This window comes from Azolla caroliniana, unplaced genomic scaffold (assembly GCF_043228905.1).
Source record: "Azolla caroliniana isolate FFs.n. ecotype wild unplaced genomic scaffold, voAzoCaro1.0.p SCAF_11, whole genome shotgun sequence".
Lineage (NCBI taxonomy): Eukaryota > Viridiplantae > Streptophyta > Polypodiopsida > Salviniales > Salviniaceae > Azolla > Azolla caroliniana.
The window spans coordinates 15,461,082-15,481,824 of NW_028230446.1; the positions used below are offsets into that span (position 1 = coordinate 15,461,082).

The 20,743-nt window shown below is 35.3% G+C and overlaps 2 protein-coding genes across 2 annotated transcripts; both read left to right on the forward strand.

Moving 5' to 3' along the window:
• The first annotated feature begins 8,887 nt into the window (after positions 1-8,887).
• On the forward strand, positions 8,888-12,404 carry LOC147857966 (OBERON-like protein). The gene is made up of 2 exons (XM_087327352.1): positions 8,888-10,187; positions 11,282-12,404. The coding sequence occupies exons 1-2, from the start codon at positions 8,930-8,932 to the stop codon at positions 11,890-11,892; spliced, it is 1,869 nt and encodes a 622-aa protein (XP_087183478.1). The 5' UTR covers positions 8,888-8,929; the 3' UTR covers positions 11,893-12,404.
• Positions 12,405-14,732: 2,328 nt separating this feature from the next.
• Positions 14,733-17,410, forward strand: LOC147857967 (Ribosomal RNA processing Brix domain protein). The gene is made up of 7 exons (XM_087327900.1): positions 14,733-14,889; positions 15,109-15,318; positions 15,756-16,001; positions 16,094-16,159; positions 16,240-16,413; positions 16,499-16,564; positions 16,979-17,410. Exons 1-7 carry the CDS (start codon positions 14,821-14,823, stop codon positions 17,087-17,089), a joined length of 942 nt encoding a protein of 313 aa, XP_087184026.1. The 5' UTR covers positions 14,733-14,820; the 3' UTR covers positions 17,090-17,410.
• Positions 17,411-20,743: the final 3,333 nt, after the last annotated feature.

The following is a 20,743-nucleotide window of genomic DNA, read 5'->3' on the forward strand; positions in this document are numbered from 1 at the left end:
GGAAAAATCAAATACAAATAGTAAGATTAAGAATGGCTCAAGGATGTTTAACCACATGGACGACCCTCAAGTGAAGGACAAGTGACTAACATAAAAGGTGGAAAGATGGAGATGGATTAAGGAAAGAGACGAAAATTTTGGTTGTTCAACTTGTTGCCAATACTTCTTCATTGGCCATGAAGAGGGAATAGATGGCAAAGGATAATATATTTGGCTAATGCTCCCTTGGAAGAAAAATTTCAAGAATCTTATCCAAGGCTTTATTTATATTTATAACAAGCATTAGTAAACAGAGTTGAATGTTGAGAGAGGAGAACCCAATTTGAAATGAATATCCAAAAAAGAGGGATCACATCTATTGTGACCCAAAGGAAACACAAGTTATTCTAACATTTAAGTAACGGAAAAAAGAAAACAAAAAAATTGTAGTTTAAGGAATATCCATCTATTCTTATTATTGACAGAACAATATTATAACAAGGACAAAGAACTCTACACAAGGGACATTAACGACAATGTCAAAGCTATACAAATAAGCAATTGAACTACATTTAGTAGAGTAAAAGTTTTTGCTCAAGAAAAACAAATAATGTATCTCATTTAAGCCAATAACATTATTGGCCCTACAACCTAGCATGTCATATGTCTTGTTCAATACAAAGAAGACTCGTAAAGCACAAACAAACACCAAGTTGTTGAGTCTATTTCAATGATTGCATGACACCCTCCTTTGGTAAGATGTAATGAGGGAAACTAGAGACATTGATGTGAGTATATTAAGCTCATGGCCACACTCTTCGTGTTTGAGAACATGTCAACCTAGCTTTAAATTGTTTCTTTTGATGTGTCCTCCTATCAAAAGATAATGACATGGGATGGCCACCGATCCTGGACAATCATCCAATGTACATTCTTAGCCTTTTCTAAACCTTAGTTACCTCCCGAGTCCCCATGCACACTCCTTTCCCATTATGTAATCAATAGAGTAATGCCCATGCAACTCATGCTAGACATTATTCATTATAAATACTAGAAGTTTAGCATCTTGCTTTCCATTAAACATCACCCTTCAATGCCAACAAAATCAAAACAAGTGCAGAAGACTCTTTCAACCAAATCTTTATCATCCCTTGCTACTGAAAAAACATAATTGTTCATGATTATGGAACTTACGGCACTCTATTCTCTTTGATGTTCTTATGTGGCCAAGGAATTTTAAGAACTTATGTGTGCATGAAGCTCTTGCTTTATGTGAAGACATCAACCCATTATGAAGCATAAATAAGGATAAACCATTTACAAAAATGTGTTGTACAAAAAAAGCAACGGCTCCCAAAGCTTACCATCTACATATTCCTTGCAAAACTCGAAGAAGAAGAAACGATTCAATATAAGATTAAATCACTAAAGATGGTGAATCACAACGTTATGAAAATTAAATACTCTGAAGAAGTATAAATAGTGGGCTTTTGGATTCTAATGTGATTGAATTTACTTAATGGGATAATTAAGAAACATGATAGGGAAGACCTAATTAAGTGGCATGATCCAACTACTCAATGGCATGTTTCTTAATTAACGTCATTCAATTAGAAGCACATTCCTTAATTGACATTGAAATCTCAATTAGATGAAGAAACATTACTTGACAAAGACATTTTTCATTCTTCGCATATTCCCAATTTATTAGGCAAAAAGCATAGCATTTTGAAAAATATAGAGGAATATGTGGGCATCTTGGAAAATAGAATTAAAAGGGATCACACTGTGAGAAAAATATTATAGATCTATTATTGGATACCTGTCCCCTTGATGAGATAAAAAAAAATCTACAATAGTAATATTATCAAAAGCAAGCATTTGAAAGCCTTGAGTGCGAAAATCTTGGTTAAATTAAGAGTTTTTTACAAAAAAAGAATTTACAAGTTGGTTAATGTTTGTATGCACATGCACGCTTTTTTAGTTCGAGTTAATTTCAACTACGAAGTAATGAATCGAGAAAGTCTCACATTCAAAGATAGAAGGCTAAAATAAAAAGTGGGATTTCCTCAACAATGCCTATAGAAGCTTACAATGTGAAATTAATATCGTTTAACAACTGTGTTATAGTTGTACTTTTTACCCTAAATGTGATCGAGAGAGAAAAATTGAAGATTGAAAACACAAGCCAAATTAAATGTTCTAAATGAAACAAAGTGGGGAAGAGATATTAGTGCAATGAGATGAAAAATAAGGATACCAAAAATGTACGTTTAACTAAACATGAATGTGAAATTTAATAAAAACAAGTATCTTCTTGCTTGGGGACAAAACCAAAAGGAGAAAGTAGCACATCCTTCAACCAAGACATAGTAGAAGACAAAACTCTTCAAGACAACGTAAAATTGATTTGGGCTTTAGAGCAAGACAGAGAATACCATTCTTTATCAGGAGATTGCACAAACTTTTGTTTTGAGATGTTACATTGTTTTCCAACTCGTATATACTTGTGAGACAAATGTATTGAAGGTAGACATGGCCAATTTGATCTCAAATCGAGGATCCATGTATTGGCCCTATCTCCTTGATCTTATTGATTAGTATGCGAAATAAATATTTAGATACATCTTTAAGTGAATCGAATCAAGATTACATTATATGTCTAATGGTTGCATTCCATTCACATATTGGAATGGTAACTTTGTGAATTGGCAGTATAAAGATCAAAACTTCTAAGTTGTGACAATTAAAGTTTGTGGTTATGTTGATATAGATGGAGCAACATGAGTATGTATTGATGTAGCATTTACATAGTTTGCATATGGATGCAACATTATTGATTTCATATTGCAGATGGTAAATGAAGATGGATGGATGATAGCGAAAATGAATGTCACACTTAAATGTTCGACAAAAACAAAATTCATGCCATATTTAATATTGTCTTTTTAATCATTTGTGACCTATAAAGGCAAAATGAAGGTACAAACTTATTAATCTCGGTGGGTGTCGTGTCATAAATTCATTTATACTTACCAATTTATCATAATGATTCTTTACGGCTAGATTGAAAATTTGAGGCTAGTTAATTGAAGAACTTTTTTGCCCACTACAAGTTTATTTGAATGTATGCGTTAATTGAATTGAAAATATTGACTTGTGTTACAAAGAATAAAAACAACACGAGTTCTTCTAAGCCTTATTGATACTTGTCAAGCCATAGATACGAAAATATAACAATTTTAGTTTGGTAGGATATGTTCTTTTTCGTGGCTTGCTTTATATCTTTGTTTTTGTAAAAGAGTATCACGAGTTCAGCATGTAACGCCTCTTCCAATAAGTACTAAAAGTGAGTTTTAATTTATTTTGACCATGAAAAGGCAGCGCCTTCTATTATAGTAGCTATAGGTACATATGCTATTGTTCTTTGCCCATGATCAAAACAATAACTCCCACTAATGACGCTTTCATAATTATGGACATCGAAATGTCAACTCTTGTCTAAATTTGTACCAATTTTGCTTTACCTTCAATGTTATGTTTGACTCACTATTTTTTAATTCGTCTTATTAAAACTTGTCCCGATCAAACTAAAGACATAATTATGTGTGTGTGTATACACACACATTTCATTCTTGGAGATGAAATATGAGCTATTGAACCAAAATGAAACATTTTCGTGTCAAAAGTGTGGCGTTCGCTATGTCATTCAAGAATTTTACAATTGTATATTGAATTTGAGAATGCATTATACACACACACACACACATACATATATCAATATATGTATTGTTCTTGGAGATGAAATATGAGCTATTGAACCAAATGAAACATTTTCACCACGTGTGTGGAGTTAGTAAGTGACTATTGTTCAAGAATTTTACAAATGCACATTGAAATTGGAGAATGCATTTCGTAATTTAGAGAAAAATCTTGGTAGGGAATATTACACTTATAATAATCAATTCTAAATATAAACAATAACTAAACAAATTAAAGAAAACAATTTACAAATGAAGCTTAACCACACCAACCAGCCCTCAACAAATGACAAGACACAAATACAAGACCCCATCAATGTCTTCTATTTAGTATTAATATGGCCTTATATTAACCTGGAAGTCCAACATACCACAAATCCGAAATATGTGAGATTTGCATCATCAATAGAATATGAACATCTCTCATATGTTGTGTGAAAGGGGATAGCTTGTCTTAGATGATCACATGGTTGATGCTTCTTGTAATCCTTTAGGAGGAGGACACCAAGTGTTAGTTATCTATTATTGTATGTTTCACTCACGTGAGGAAACAATGTAAAGGATGAAGAGAACATACAAACCCTACGAAAAGGAACTTGTGTCCCCATAATATGGAAGGGAACATAGTTGGCATTTTATTATATGAAAGAGAACATACTTCCCTTGTGGTTAGTGTTTCTCCGGGTGACTTAACCCAACCACCACCACTAATAGCTAGCAACACCGACTTGCTATGCTCTTTTAATCACACAATAGATGACAACAACATTTTGACAAAACTAGATTTTTGGGATTGTTTGGGGGCAATGTCACTATCCAACAATCATGCCAAGTGTTGCCCATGAAGTGAAGGACATGTAAAAATAAAGAAAGAGGGTATAACAGTAAACTTATGATGATATGCAAGAACCCATTTATGGGTCACATGTGAAACAATAGAATATAATCATTTACTTTTCGAGGGGCAATCAATGGTTACACATTGCCCTTGATGGCAACAACCATTGTATAAACATGTGTATCAAGCTTGAAGAAGGCAAAGGTAAGTATGTTGATGCCATACTATGTTAGAGAACTTGTTTCTCCACTTTATTTAAGTGTCTTCCAACTACTTGACAAGAACCATTGTTTGTTGTGTTTACATCTTAGTATCATCAAGGTCACGTGTTGAGTTACATACACCTGTGTCAAAGAGAGAGATTTGCACACTTCTCCTCCCCTTCATAAGAAGTAGCTTCCACATAGTGTGCCTCTTGTTTGTTGGTAAGAGGCAACCACCATTGTTGGACACGTCCCTTACATTCCATGATTTTGCATTGTAGTGGACAAGCATAATGGGTTTCATTTATGGTGGCTCTACTTCAACCTCCTAATAAGCATTACCTCACATGCTTCTACTCTTAATAGTTCCTATAATCCTACCTTACATCAAGAATTCCTTGAATGATTGTGGCTGGTTCATTGACCAAGTGATGTTTTAATCCCATAACCCCATATTTTGCTTCAATGAGGCCACCGCATTTGATAAGTATATTGTCACCATTTCAAGCGTGTTTGACTAGAACATATCCCCACATTGCAAATGGACCCACCATACCCTCCACATTGCATAGAAACAACTTGGCTAACTTTGGCTCCAGGCTAACTCCATCTAAGAAATATATGCTTGTTTTCTTCTTCCTTTTGTTAGAAGTAGCTTCCATGGTGTGTGTCCCCCTATTTGTTGGTTGTGAACAACCATCACCATAGAACAAGAGATATCACAAATTGACAGAGAGGGATCTCACCAACAAGAAGCAATCTCACGAAGAGATTTCACAACACCTTAAATTTAGCCCTTATGCATGAGGCCCCTAAAGATCAATATTCAAAGGTTGATTAGCCTAACGATGAGGAATAGATTCTCTTATAAGATAATACAACCAAGCTTATAGACATAAAGGTCTAGTTACTTAAAACTTAGTAGCTTCTACATATGGTTGATGCTCCTACATACTCTAAGAAGTCAATATGAGGCAATAACTAGTAAGCTTGAGGTTGTATTTCGTTAGCAACAACATTTTTGAGAATTTTGGAAAAAGGCAGAGGTCTTCACCTCTTTTGGGGAGAGAGTAAAGTGGAGATATGCTCCAGCAAGATGGCTTTTTCCGCCTCCGTCTTGGAAGGACCATGCATGAGGGCTTTTGGTACTCGACATGTTGGTTGATGTGGGTATGAGGGTTATATTTTATTGTATGAGTTCTTTGTAGCCTTTGGGTATCTTTCCATCAATACCAAGGTGAATCTTTATTCAAAACAAAAAATAAAACTTAGTAGCTTCTTTAATGTTACTTGCATTGCATATGCCAATAGGTTTCAAATATGATGAAACAAACAATATTCGAAAGAAACCAAATCATAATATACATAACTAAAAATCATTATAAAGATTACATAAAAGTTTTTGTTTTCCATATCAATAGCTTTATCAAGGATCGAGTTGCACTCCACATGTTTGGATTTGTCAATGACATGTTCTCACTAGAGAATATTTGTAGGGTGTAGTAAGATTATGAGTAGTTTCTATATCATCTTAAATATGAAACCTAGGTTTGGTGTATCTCAACGCAAGTAAAGTTCTTGGATGTATAACTACTTTACCCTATTATAGGCTAAAGTGAAGAGCTAGAGTGTTGACCAATGACAGATAGAAAGTCAAGTGGGTGACATATCTCTTAGTATATTTTTGTAGAAGGTCATATTATTCCCCAATATTTGATGTTCTTTGAAGTTGAAAGAATAATCAATATGTCTAGAACAATCACACTTTTAAAAGTGACGTTAAAATTCAATCCAATTGAAATTTAAGTCACACACATAGCGCTTATCACATTGGTTCATTTTTGTGGTGGTTCCATGAGGGACCAACACAATTTGTCTAAATTCCTACATCTAAGCACCCGAGAACTTTATTGGCTATGATGTTCTATGGAAAAACATAATGATTAGAAGCACATTGACTCTAGACTAACAAAGTTTCACCATGAGAAAAAGAATTATAGAAACTTTAGAGATATTGGAACTAGATTTCAAAAACTTAAAATTTAATACTCGGGCATGTAACCCTTATAATAATTGTTTCAAAATATGGTTATAACTCTTTGTAGACGACCAACAATAATTGTCAAAACGTTTTTTTCACCATCCATAGACATGAAAATATTAATGGTTATGACATTGTTTGAACAAAGTAAGCATAAGACCCCCTTCTAGTAGACTTACACGATGAGTGCAAAGTCCAAACCATCATTGTATACTTATTCCATAACCTAGTATATCCAAGAACCAAGAAAGGGTCGATCATGCGATATCAAAGAATCAAGAAGAGCTTATCCCCTTGACTAAACATTTCAAGATGCACAACACATAAAACAAAAACAATGAGAACTTTGCCTATATTACAAATATAGGTATTAGGAACCAAACAATTGTTCATGATGCATTATCCAATAAGCGATAAGAACATTCCAGAAAGCATCCAATAACCATGGAGAATTTCCTCAATTTGATACACAAGAACCATGAAAGAGCTAATGATTTGTTGCCAATCTAAGATGCAAAGTGCATAAATCCCTTCTATTCATGAATTGAGTGACTTCATTCCCTATACAATGGAGGTTATGCAGTGAGATTTTCATTTGGGCTCAACAACGTGAATTTAGTTGTTGGGTTGCAATGGAGGCATTTCCACAAAGTTTCATGAACATGAAGTACAGTCCAACAAAGTTATGAAGCCGCATTCGTGCTCCCCCGACATAAGTTATTCAAAGCCATTTTTTTTCACCACAACTTATTCCAACACACAATTCTTTGCACCCAAAATGTGGACATGCCCAAAAGGTCTTCATCATGATACTAATTTGATTACATTTTTCATGCCAATATCCACCTAAACATTGCAATTGACTTCAAACCACAAATAAATTTCACCATTCATGGAGTCTCACCCAACTTTTGAGGACGAACTACAATTAACGACATGGAAATCAAAACAGAATACATCTCAACAAATATGCATTGAGAAACAATACCCTTGTCAAAAGGAAAATAAACCTTCTCAGGACATGTTCGTTGCCATGAGGAATAAATTTTGAAGGCTTGAATGTAGACAATGAGATACACTTCCATGGAAGTTGGTGGTGGGATATAGATGTCAAGGTTGGGTTCACATTATGATGGAGAGAAATGAGAGAACAAGATGCCCTAATAAAAAATCATTAACAAGCTTTTTTACTTTCAAAAGCCAATTGATGCGCACAATCATAGACAATGTACTTGCTCATTCGGAATTGTTACCATTAATCTTCATTGGTTAGAGGCGATCATTCTAATGAAATGCCGTACATAACATTTAGCAAACTCAACTCTAAATCGTGAATGATGACTGTATTTGACATTCAACGAAAATGTAGGAGGCTAAATTATCCGAGCTAGAAGAGAAAACAAAAAGGGAGTAAGCACTAAGATTACTCTGTTTTTTATTGTACCAATGAAAAAGGATCGGTTCTAGCTTACATTGAATGTGAACTTGAGCTAGAAAGCACGAAACTTGGTATACGGCTAAGTGAAAAGGTGAGTAAAAATCTTATGAAGTGAGCGTGCTTCTTGATTTCGAACCAACAAGGTTTCATTGCATGAAAGTGATACTCTAACCCCACCAAGATGAGGGGAAAGGCTTTTTAGTTTGTTTGGGTTTCAAGTCAAAGGGCATACTTTGATATTTGGCAAAATATAAAGGACTGAGTCAAGGCCCTATGGGGGTATATTCTGATATAAAGCCAAAGTGGAGAGGCCAATTTTAGAATTTCAAAGAAAATGAATGATCTATTCTGTAATTTCAGATGTCAAAGAGGGAGGGAGAAGAAGAAGAAGAAGAAGAAGAAGAAGAAGAAGGAGAAGTAAAGACAGAAGTCTAAATCAATGACTCCTTCCTCTTTGTGTGTCCCATTTAGCAGCTTTGGCAAATAAAAAATCACAGAAAAATCAGAAAGAAATTGGGTGATTTCATCGCAAGTCAGAGGACCAAGTTTCGATCTCTGAACTAATCCACAGATTTTAGGGTTGGTTTGGTTTTCCCTCTTCCTTTTGTTTTTCTTTTTTTTTCAATCTCTGTTTCTGTATTTTTTGTACCCTGCTTTTTTGAAGCTTCCATGAAGAGGGCAAGGTCCTTCATAGAAGGTGAAGATATGTCTTCTTATCAGCAGATGGGTCCTATCGATCCTTCATCTTTACCTTCACATCAACAAATGGGCAGTGCTGATTTGATCTCTAGGAGACATGTCGAAGCTCAGAGAGCGTCATCTACCACTCACACGCTAGAAAAGCAAGCAAACGAGGTTTCTTCTTCTGAAGCTGTTGTTGGTGTTGGTACAAGGGGACTTAGACCTATAGTCGAACAGAGAAGTGAGCATGAAGGAAAAATGGATCTCTCTAGAAGGGGCTCCAAGTCTACAGCAGAACAAAGAAGTGAAAACGAAGGAAAGTTGGGCCTTTTTACTCATGAACCGAATTTGAGCAAAACCCTCATCAAAGAAGAGGAGATTGGGCCCGAGCAAAGTGTTATACATAGAGTTATCAGTGGTTCAGACAAGATATCTTTGAAAGATATTGCTTCTGGACCCATCGAAGTCATTGCCGATGTGATGAATGCGCAACTACCCGAAACACAAGAACACCTCAAAGCTGAGCTTCGGGATATTTTGAATGGTTCTGGTGGATCAAACCAAAGAGAAGAATTCGTAATGCTTCAGAATCTTGTACTTATCCGAAAGAATATTTCTCCAGAGAATCTTTTAAAAGCAAATCAGAGTCAATTGCAGATTCTCGTGGCTTTGAAGACTGGAATACAAGCATTTCTACACCCCGACATATCGGCAACACAAAGTGTTCTAATTGAGGTCTTCTTCCATAAGAAATGTAGAAACATGGCATGCCAGAGCCAGTTACCCGGTGATGATTGTAGGTGTGACATTTGCTCTACAAAGAGTGGGTTTTGCAATGTATGCATGTGCACAATATGTACTAAATTTGACTTTGATGTGAACACATGCCGTTGGATTGGATGTGATGAATGCTCTCATTGGACCCATACTGACTGTGCAATGAAGGTTCATCAAATTAGTATGGGTGTATCATTGAAAGGTTCACCAGAAATGCTATTCACATGTAAAGCTTGTAAGCATACATCGGAATTGTTAGGATGGGTCAGAGACGTGTTTCAAACTTGTGCGGGTGATTGGGACTCTGAAGAACTTCTGAAAGAATTTGACTCGGTTCGTCGGATCTTCCATGGGGCTGAGGATTCAAAAGGAAAGAGCTTGTTTTGGAAGTCAGGAGAACTACTGGAAAGGCTAAAGAATGGAGCAGATGGTGGCTCTGTGTGCAACGAGATGCAACGTTTCTTCCAAGGTATACTTCATTGTAAAGTCCTCTTTGTTTTCATTTATGCGTGTTATCTATGGCGTAATTGTCACAACATCAAGTAAATGTTTTGTGGTTTTGTTAGTTTCATGGTATTGAAGTTTTGTTTCAAAAACAGAAACATTTGCAATTCAAATGAATACAAATGTAATGCATTATCTATATATGTATTAGTATGTCTGTGCATGTGCATGTGATATATGTTTAGATATTTATAATATGGAAAGAGAGCTTGATTTAGGAAATTATAAGTAATTTATGAGTTTTCCTCAGTCAGCAGAGAGTATTTACTGATTGCTGAAATTCTAAAAGTTCCCTAAAATTTTCAGATTAGTCTGACATGCTTTTAAAGAGAACTGAGAGAACGAATCTAGTGGAGAAAATTAATCCAAGTATTTTTTGAGTGTTTTCATTCTTTTACTTTACTTTTTTTTGCAATCTCCTATATGGTTATGTCAGATACGTTTTGCTATGAAATGTTTCTAAACAATGTTTCATTGGTTACAATGCTGTGGCTATAAAAACATGCATATCTTTGATCAGTACTGGAGAACATGATGTCTTTTGCTGCATTTGTTATCATGGAAAAATCAATGATGATTGTTTAGAAACAAGTGATTCTTGTTTTTCTTTTGTTGTCATTTTCTTCTTGTAGTTTTTATAATTTGTTTTCGTTGCGTGTCATTCTTTATGCTTATTGAACAGATGATCTGTGTTCGTCAATGCAGGTGATGTGTGTTATTTACGTTCTTTTTCTGGATTCATAGCTAAAAGTAGGCTTTCATAGTTTTTGGAACCTTTCTGCAATTATTTTAGAAGTTAAGGAATTTTTAAGAGTTTATTAATGTTAGGCTCAAAATAAGGTGAATTTTTATTGAAAAAGTGGAAATATTAACCCAGTATTTGTATACATTTTTAGAGTTTCATAAGATAAGATATGAATTTATCCAATCATTTATAATTGAACATCCAAGGAAACTTTAATCAAAATATTGTAGAGCCATTTTGTAAAGATCAAACTGGTTGTGTATTGATGGAATCTTAATAGTTTTGATTGTTGTTGATTCTAACTTTTGCTGTAGATTTGGAAGCAGAAGAAGTTGAGCGATACAAAGGCGAGAATGTAAAGATGATAGAACCACAAGAAGCATGCAATCGCATTGCAGAAGTTGTTCAAGAAGCGGTGGCGAAGATGGAGATGGTGGCCCAAGAGAAATCTCGTGCTCTCAGGAGAGCTCGAGCTGCTCTAGAAGCATCCGACAAAGAACTCGACGAGAAGAAGCGAGAGCTACAGGAGCTTCAAATTGAAAGGCTAAGGAAGAAGCAAGAGATAGATGAGTTAGAGACGATCGTGAAGCTAAGGTTGGCGGAATCTGAGATGTTTCAGATGAGGGCTGATGATGCGATGAAAGATGCTATGAATCTGCAACGGATTGTTGTTGATAAGTCGGAGAAAGCCGAGGAAGAGTACACGGTGCGGTATCTTCAGATAAGGTTGAATGAGGTCGAGGCGGAAAGGCAGGCGCTTTTCGAGAAGATCCAGCACCAAGAGCAGCTTTCAAGGGCTTCGCAACTGAACACCTCGCAGGTAGCGATGAGGGGTAAGATCGAAGACTTGCTTAAACGAGTCTCACACAACCTGAAAGATGCTGGCGATCCTAAAGATGCATCAATCCTAAACCCAAAACCCTAAATAGATAAACATAAAGCCCTAACCCTATAGCTAACCTTAACTCTAAATCCTAACAAAGAATTACCCCTTACATTTCTTTCTTTCTTGTTTTCTTGTTTCATAAACACAAAGTGAAGGAAGACTCTAAATGTAATTCTAGACCCAAAACCCTGAAATGGAAACACCACCCATAATCCTAAGACAAAATCTGTCACCCTAAACCTTAACCTTAAATATTCTTCATGCTTCTAGTATATATATATATATATATATCGAAGCTTTCATTGTTTCCACATTTGATATTCTTGCTCAAGATGATCAGCCACATAACCAGAAATCTCTTCTTTTATTTGTATTCCAGTACCTACCCTAGCTTTCTTCACTCCCTGGGTTTTCTTTCCCTTATTATTAATATATACCCATCTAAGATCTCTTATCAACATTACGTTCTTTGTTTATATTTTCTCACTTAATTGTGCTGGTGGGAATTGAACTCCCCAAGTTGTGGCTCATAGAGCAAGAACCAAATCAAACATCTTAAACCCTTTCATTGAAGTAAATGGTGTATGATCTTACCAACATGGCCTCATGGTCCAGGTTTCTTAAATTAATGCTATACATCTGTGAAATAGATGGTATATTTAACAGAAATGTATTTGAGATTGTACATTATCTTGATTGGGTTTCCAACCAGAAGTTCAAAATTTGCACAAGTTCCATCAGTTATGTGTAGATGGCATACGAATAGAGGAGGCTTTCTATAATATCAAGTGTAGTGGGTGTTCAAATATTTATATATCAAGAATTGCATGTTCCATTTTCATGTAATAATACACATCATGCTCATTTTACCCACACATGTTGGAAAGGGCTGATCATTTTGACTCTCTAAATAGCACCACATTCCTCATATAAATAAATTGTATCCACTTGGTTTGTTTTCATTGCTTATTAATCAATGTTGCTTAGCTAATCCAAAGTGACACCTGATTTTAGAAAAATGTGGATTGACTACCAATGATTATTTCTCTCATCTTGTACTATGGTGGTTGGCCTTAACTTAATTGGTCTAAGACACAATTTGCAAGGCTATTGTGCATAAACAAAACACCACCTACTATCGGGGAAAACTATGAAATAGGTATTAGAGTTTTTTGTTTTGTATGTAGGGTCTAGGCATTTCGCCAAAATGCTTTCGATGAAATGCACAAATGTATAAAAAAAGAGATGAATTGACCATATATGTTTGTTAGTCAAACTTTTTTGTTGTGCATTGTGCATAAACACAACACCACAAAATATTGGGAAAAACTTTGAAATAGGCATGAGTTTTTTTTGGTATGTAGAGTTAAGGCATTTCGCAAAATGCTCATAATCCAACCCCCCCAAAAAGATAAAAAGGAGATGCATTGACCAATCCTTTGGTTAGTCAACACATAATAGATGAAAAAAAAGGGACAAATTCATGATGATTTTGCTCAAATAACATATACACATTCTTTTAATGGTTTGCCAAGGTCAATTGGTGAAGTGGCTAAATCTTAATGGCAAAAACATTTTTTATTATAACTTCTTGATGTTTATGGTCTCACAACCACTTGAACTAGAATAATCTTCGCCTTAAGTTTCTTACTATATGGCAATATGATCATTCTCAAAATAATATAAATTTTAGATCCAATAACATCACCCAAGGAATTTATGTCCATATTTGACATGATTTCTTGGCAAGTTTATTGTAGTAAAATATATCGACTTATAAATTGAGACGTTTGTGTTGCCCAATTGAGAACCCAATATCTCTCTAAAATTTTTCCTAGACAACAAAGAAGTCATCTTGAAAGTATTGTCACATTTTTGGAATGGTAGGTACAACAATGCAAAAGCTTTTCCACAACTTATTGTCTTAACTACATGAACAACTTCCATGTTTTCTCCCCATACTATATATACCATGTTTGTAATGTACGACACAATAGGACGATACTCATGCAACAATGCCGATATCACATGACCTGAAACCATTAATAATCATTATTAAAGGACATTGAATTGGCAAGATGAATTTGTAAAGTAATGTTGTACCTTAGGAAGCATAAATTTTTTGTTATCGGACACCATCCTATAAATCCCCCTCAATGTTCTATTGTATTAACACTTCCTCACTAGATTTTCGTTTATGGTTGCATACCACCTCACACTATGGATCACCCTTGTTCGTATAATCAAGAATATTGTAATTCTTTTGGTGGCATTTTCTTTTAAAGGGCATTGCTCGCTTTGAGTGCGTTAAGTGAAGATGTTATGAAAATGGATGCTTGCTCTACAACATCTCTCTACCATTGGTTTCATAATCCTTAATTAGATGCATGTATGTCTCAACCGAGCGAGCACTTTGCTCCGCATGATGATTGATCCCATCATCATCGGTTTCATAACCATTACTTATGTGGTTGTACGTCTCACTTGGCCCGACACTTGCATTGCATGATTCCTTCAATCTGGTGAGGATTCTACGATCATCTTAATTTAGGGTTTCTAAGCCTTTCCTTCATATGAAATAACTATAACAACATACTGAGCTATTAGGCAATTAACGTTCCATACCATCAATGTGAAAGTGCTCACGATGGTTCCATTAGGACTCCGAAGGCCTTGGGCCAGAGTAGTCGTATCAGTATAGTACTGGACAATCCATAACATAAGGAAGGAAATTTGGAAGGGCATTTGGATGGAATAAGTGGGAGGGTTATGAGACAGAGGGGCATGGGCTGAAATAAAGGAAAACTGAAGGGGCCCAAAAATATCAGCCTCTTCTCCTTCCCTTAGGTTTTACTACATACATGTTCTGCTCTGTTTTTGGTAGCTCATTTCCTTCTTCTTCTTCTTCTTCTTCTTCTTCTTCTGCTTCAGAGTTAATAGAAGAACACAGTGAAGCTCGGAGAAGACATGTTACGAGCTGTGAAACCGAAGACCAAGCGGGGCATCCGGGATCTGGAGAAACGAGCTCCCAAGCTTGTGAGTCTTAATTTCTGTCTCTTTTCTCCCAAAATTTTATTATATTCTCTGTCTCTGTCGCTGTATTTTTATTGAAACACGGAGATAGATTGATTGTGTGCCTGTATATGTGTGCGACATAGTTTTTTATGAATGTTTTAGATGTGTGTGTGTGTGTGTGTGAGTGTAAGTGTGTGCTGTGATCGAGAGAAAAAGGGAAATAGAGAGGATCTTTTGTAGGTCGAAAACATAAAGAAGCTTTTGCTCCTCCATGGAACTTCTACCAGTAGCGTTGTAAAAGGAATTCTTTCAGATTTCTATCGTCTCCGGAAGGCGGGTGGCAATGCCATCAAATACACGAGAAGGAATGAGAACATTAGACCATTTGAGGCTGGAGGTGAAGCCTATCTTGAATTCCTGTCCCGCAGGACAGATTGTAGCTTGTTTGCGGTGAGTATCTTTTCGTTGCAGCTCAAGATGAGTGGATTTAAACTTTATTTTTATTCCATGCATTTGGATTAGAAAGTATTAGTATTGCTTTGATTTAATAATAAAAAACTAATCTAGAACATCTAATACGGTATGAAATTGTCTTAATCTAGATTTTGAGAACATGTTTTAAGCTAGAACATGGTGCCTTGGATCATTTAAATTTGAGTACATCTTTTGAATACGAACTGTTTTGATCTAGAATGTGTTTTAAGTAAAAACTGGCATCTTTCATTCATGCATTTATCTGTATGATTTGGGTTCATGATTCTTTTATTTAGAACATTTTGACTTATGATGTTTTAATCTAGAGCATGCTCCAAGTAAGAAACTGCATTTCTCTAGAGCATACTCCAAGTAAGAAATGACATGTACTTATTCTCAATATGGTGTAACAGTTTGGTTCTCACTCCAAGAAGAGGCCTAATAATCTTGTGATTGGACGGATGTACGATCACCATGTTTACGATCTTATAGAGATCGGCGTGGAGAACTTTGATCCGATAATTTCATTTGGAGGTGGGAAGAAAAGCTCACCACAGGAAGGATCCAAACCTTGCCTCGTCTTTATTGGTCAAGGTTTTGAGGAAGATGAACAACTGAAGCACCTGAAGGAGATCATGATTGATGTTTTTAGAGGAGAAGTAGGGATCCTTTTTCAAAAAAACAAAGATAAAAAAACTCAGAAAAAGAGATAATATTAATTGTTGCAATTTCGTTTTGGGTTTTGTTCTAGGTAGTGGAGGCAATTAATCTAGCGGGACTTGATAGAACATATCTTTTTGTTGCTGTTGGTAACAAGGTCATCTTATTTCCTTTACCTCTTTACAATTTAATCACTTATGCGGAATTTTGAAAAACTAGAAATGTTCATTTAACCAGGTATATTTCAAGCACTGTGCAATACAACTAAAGAAATCAGGAACGAAGATACCAAGGATTGAGCTCATTGAAATTGGTCCTTCCATGGATTTGGTTATCCGGAGGCATAGACTTGCTAATGATGATTTGAGAAAAGAAGCAATGAAATCCACTTTGAAAGGCACCAAGAAAAAGGTGAAGTTTGGATTCATATTAGGAGCAAAGCCATTCTATAGAAATGAGATTTGTCTCCTCTGTATTAATATCATGAAGTATGCAGATCAAGAATGTTGGCCGTGATTCACTGGCTGGTAAAGTTGGAAGGATGTACATGCCACAACAGGAGGTAAGTTTTACACTCTCAATAAATTGTTCCTATTAAATAATAAACTTGTATCATACTTCAATAATATTTTTAATGAGAGAGAAAGATATGTTAACATAAACTAGAAGCCAAAATTGACCAATGGAGAAAAATTACGATTGTATATGGGTGAACTCATATTATCCATACTGAAACAAATATGCAAGCTCTAGGTTTCCTAAAGATTCCCGATAATGGTCTTAATACATGTGGTGGAATGATTTTGGAGATGGTTTGCAAGCAATTCTGGAACAAATGCTCAATAATATTGCTACTTAGTTTTCAAAGTTTTGTTGTATTCTTTTTTGGGTTTATATTAGGCAATATATTTTTTATGTTATTCATTTGGATTTTAAGCATTAGTATATGATGTCATTCTTTCTAAATAAACCTCAGGTGGAGAAAATGGCATTAGCAAAAATGAAGGGTTTGAAAAGACGCAAGGTGGTATCTACTTCTCAAGATGAAAAAGCACAAGTTTCGCCAAAGAAGCCGCGCACAGATTGATGATCAACCATGGATACTTATCCACCTTATGCGTTTGGTGACCTTGGTGATCTTTGTTCAAGGCATGTTTGTCTATAAGGGAAGCTTTGCTTGGAAACTTGGGCTAGTGGGTTCTATTTTCTTTGCTAATCAAGCTAGCTTTGCTACCAATTCGAATCACCTATATGAGAAAATTAACAATGAATGAATTTCTCTTACTGATATCCGGCAAGATAAGCAAATAGGTCAGTTTTGTATGGAGGATTGGGGTGTATATGCTGCTTTGTGGTTTCATATATAAGCCTTAATGAGGTTTTGTTATTTTTTAACAAATTTCATCTACATGCCATTTTCATTGTTGCCTGTTGTGTGATTACAAGACACGTGTGCATGATTATGGCAGTCTCACAATATATGTATATACTCATTTGTAGTGCAACACATGTATGGAAGGAATCATAGTGCAATTTGCTTTTTGTCACTTGAGTTGATTCTATATAAATCAGAAGAAATCAAGTATTTTGCCATTTAGAACCAAACTGTTCTTTTGGGGCCCCATAAGATTTTAAGACAAGAAGGTGAGGGACTATTTGGTAATATAAGGTTGTGTGTGTTCATGTTGATGCATAGCAAATATATGCTCTTAAATTTGAGAATAAGTTTTCAGATGATCTGCCCAATAGTGCATGCACATGCCTGATTAGGAAGAGAGATTCATGGTAAACTGTCCATCTTTCAACTTTTTAGGATGTGCGATAACCATAAATGGTTGTCTATTATGAGTTAACTGGTATACACACTTGTGCAAATTGCTTTGAAATTGCGGAAGAGGAACACTATGGTATGTAACAAGTTCCAAAATAAAGGTCAAGGTAATGAATGCTTTGATAGGACGTGAAAAGAGAAATCCGCTTGAATGTGTGGTAAGACATTCAAAACTTTCTTTTTTCCAAAAAACATTCAGAACTAATTTTCTAACATGATATTGGAAGTCTTATCAACAAGGAGTATGGCTGCACAATTCTAACAAGAACAATAAAATAACTTCGATAAATTTGGATGGAGTAGCAAGGGGGCATTGTTGTAAAGCATCCCACATTTTTTATGCTTCAAAATTATGTTCTCATAATTTATTTGTAAATTTCAGACTTCTTTCGAATTACAGCCCACCATGTTTTATCCAAAATGTCATATTTATGCAAAGGGTTCTTTAGTTATGGATGTATAGCATGTTGTCCCTAGTGCATCTCTTCCTTTTTCCTCAGGACAAAAAGTAAATAAATTACTAGACCTATCCAAGTTATTTTATTGGAATGTGTTTAGTTGTATTTGATTTCAATGGAAATATGTAGATAATTGTACTTGGATTGTCGGGATAAATATCAGAAGTGGATGAGATGTCATAATACATCTATTATTATTATTATTATTTATTAAAAGATTCACCTTAGTATATTACTTGAAATTTGTACATTGAAAAAACATAAGTGATACAAAGACTAGTATTAGCATTTGATCAAGTAGATGTTGTCATATATGAAACAAGTAGAACAATAAAGAAGGTATGGCATAATTCCACTTCAGATTAGAACTTGTATCCAAAAATAAGTGAAGTCCTTGCCATCAAATCTTTAAGGCCACTTGCCTTTGCCACAGAACATCACCCAAACCTTGCAGATCATATTGACCACGTGTGTGGACAAATAACATCCAGAAGTCAAGAAGCATAGTGCATAGATGTATGTGAGCATTGTCAAAAATAGAGCCATATCTTGCTTTCCATATTATCCAAAGAGCCAACAACGTAATAGTACACCAACATAATAGTGCACCCCAAGAGAAAAGTTGAAAAGTGAACGATAATAACGATGTCTCAGCAATAAAAACAACTTACTCCAAAATTGCTTGATCATGGGACAACCACCAAAACATATGCAAATTAGATTAAGTAGGGGCACCACAATGCATTCCACAAGCATATTGTTGATTTTGTCTCAATGAATCACCAACAAGAAGAGCATAATGAATCAACCACCAACAAAAACAAATAGCTTTTTTCAGTAAGTGCATACTCCATAGCCATTTCCAAAATTTTGCTAGTTGCAATTCGTGCAAATTATTCTCAGACCAATGCTTCATGGCAGCAGGGCATCTATACTTTGATTGCAACAACGAATCTCTACCTAACTTAATTGAATATTGGAAAAATTGCAAAGGTGTACTATTTCCACCAACATTTGGTTTCTTCCATTGATAATCAATCGGATCCTAGTCCAAATGATGAAGAGGTTTTTTCTGAAAAACCCATAATGAACAATGCAACTAACAATTGGCAATGAAATGGTTTAAATCGAACCGAACCATGAAATCGTGGCTTAACAGATTAACGGTTCGGTTTGGTTTGGGGGGGTGAACCGTTCAGTTCGGTTTGCTTTAAACGGTTCAATGGTTTTTAAATATATTTTAAAACAAACTTTTCATTTTTAAGCCTAATTCTCACATTTTAGGAAAAAAATTTAAAATTTTCAAGTAACAAAAAATTTTGAATTTTGAATTTTCACCTAAGTCGAAAACCGAAACCGAACCACGAAACCACTTATTTAGCGGTTTGGATTTTTTAAAACGGTTTCGTGGTTCGGTTTGATTCAAGGTTCAGAATGTTTAAACGGTTGGGTTTTGACACTTTCGAATTGAACCAAACCGAATTGAATGATTGTCGATTGTTAAATACAACAAGCATTCTTCAAAGGATGGATCCAAAAACCATTTTTCCCCCGATCTTGCAACTACTCAAATAACCAAAATATTGGCGACGTCTACATGTCAGATGCAAAATATACATGCCACAACCTGCCATCACCATCAAAATTAAAGTACATAGCATCACCTGCAACATTAGCTACTTTAAGCTCCTAAATTAACTTGTAAAGGAGAAAAATAGCCAAACCATATCTGATTACTTGAGGGGAACCATGAAGCCATAAATTGTCCCAATGTCGCTTGCATATCTATTGAGAATCAAACTCAACTTCCTTAGTATGGGAACACCCCTTACGAATAGCCAAATGTGTGAACACCCCATTACTTTGTATTATAACTAATGTGTCATAGAAGTTAGTCCTATTACACATATTAGTAGGTAGTTAAGTCTCCACCTCTTCTGAAGAGGTAGTTGTAGTGAGAGAGTATAGAGAGAATATGTGACTACATAAGCACCTTCTCCTCTTCTTTGTAACAATTGGTTGTTCATTTTTCTTGATTATACAAATTTCTAGTTTTTTGTATATCCGTGTCTTCTTTTTTTTCGTAAATCAATGTTTGTTATTAAAACAAAATGATAATACACCCCTTGCTATCTTCACTACTTCATAAATAGTGATAGTGCAAGGGAAACCCTCTCAAGTGTTGTAAAACTAGATGACATAAGTCTATCTCCTCTTGGGACAAGATCCCCATACAACATAGTTGTGAAAATTGCCAAATCAATTTCCCTTTCATCCTACGGATTTGTTGTGTTATCCCATGAAGTCCATCAAACAAGAACTCATTTCTCATGGTCCAATTAAACCACATTCCCCAATATCTAAGGTAATAAAAAACCACCTTATATGATGTTGTGGGCATAACTTTATCCTCATCCATAAAAACCCATTTATAAGGTGACAAAATATTCCC

What these genes read in the sequence shown, in the direction of transcription:
- LOC147857966 (XM_087327352.1), top strand. Translation starts at nt 8,930, where the DNA reads ATGAAGAGGGCAAGGTCCTTCATAGAAGGTGAAGATATGTCTTCTTAT. An exon ending in GATGCAACGTTTCTTCCAAG is followed by an intron (nt 10,188 to 11,281) that starts GTATACTTCATT and finishes CTTTTGCTGTAG; the next exon opens with ATTTGGAAGCAGAAGAAGTT.
- LOC147857967 (XM_087327900.1), top strand. Translation starts at nt 14,821, where the DNA reads ATGTTACGAGCTGTGAAACCGAAGACCAAGCGGGGCATCCGGGATCTG. An exon ending in TGAAAGGCACCAAGAAAAAG is followed by an intron (nt 16,414 to 16,498) that starts GTGAAGTTTGGA and finishes TGAAGTATGCAG; the next exon opens with ATCAAGAATGTTGGCCGTGA. An exon ending in TGTACATGCCACAACAGGAG is followed by an intron (nt 16,565 to 16,978) that starts GTAAGTTTTACA and finishes AATAAACCTCAG; the next exon opens with GTGGAGAAAATGGCATTAGC.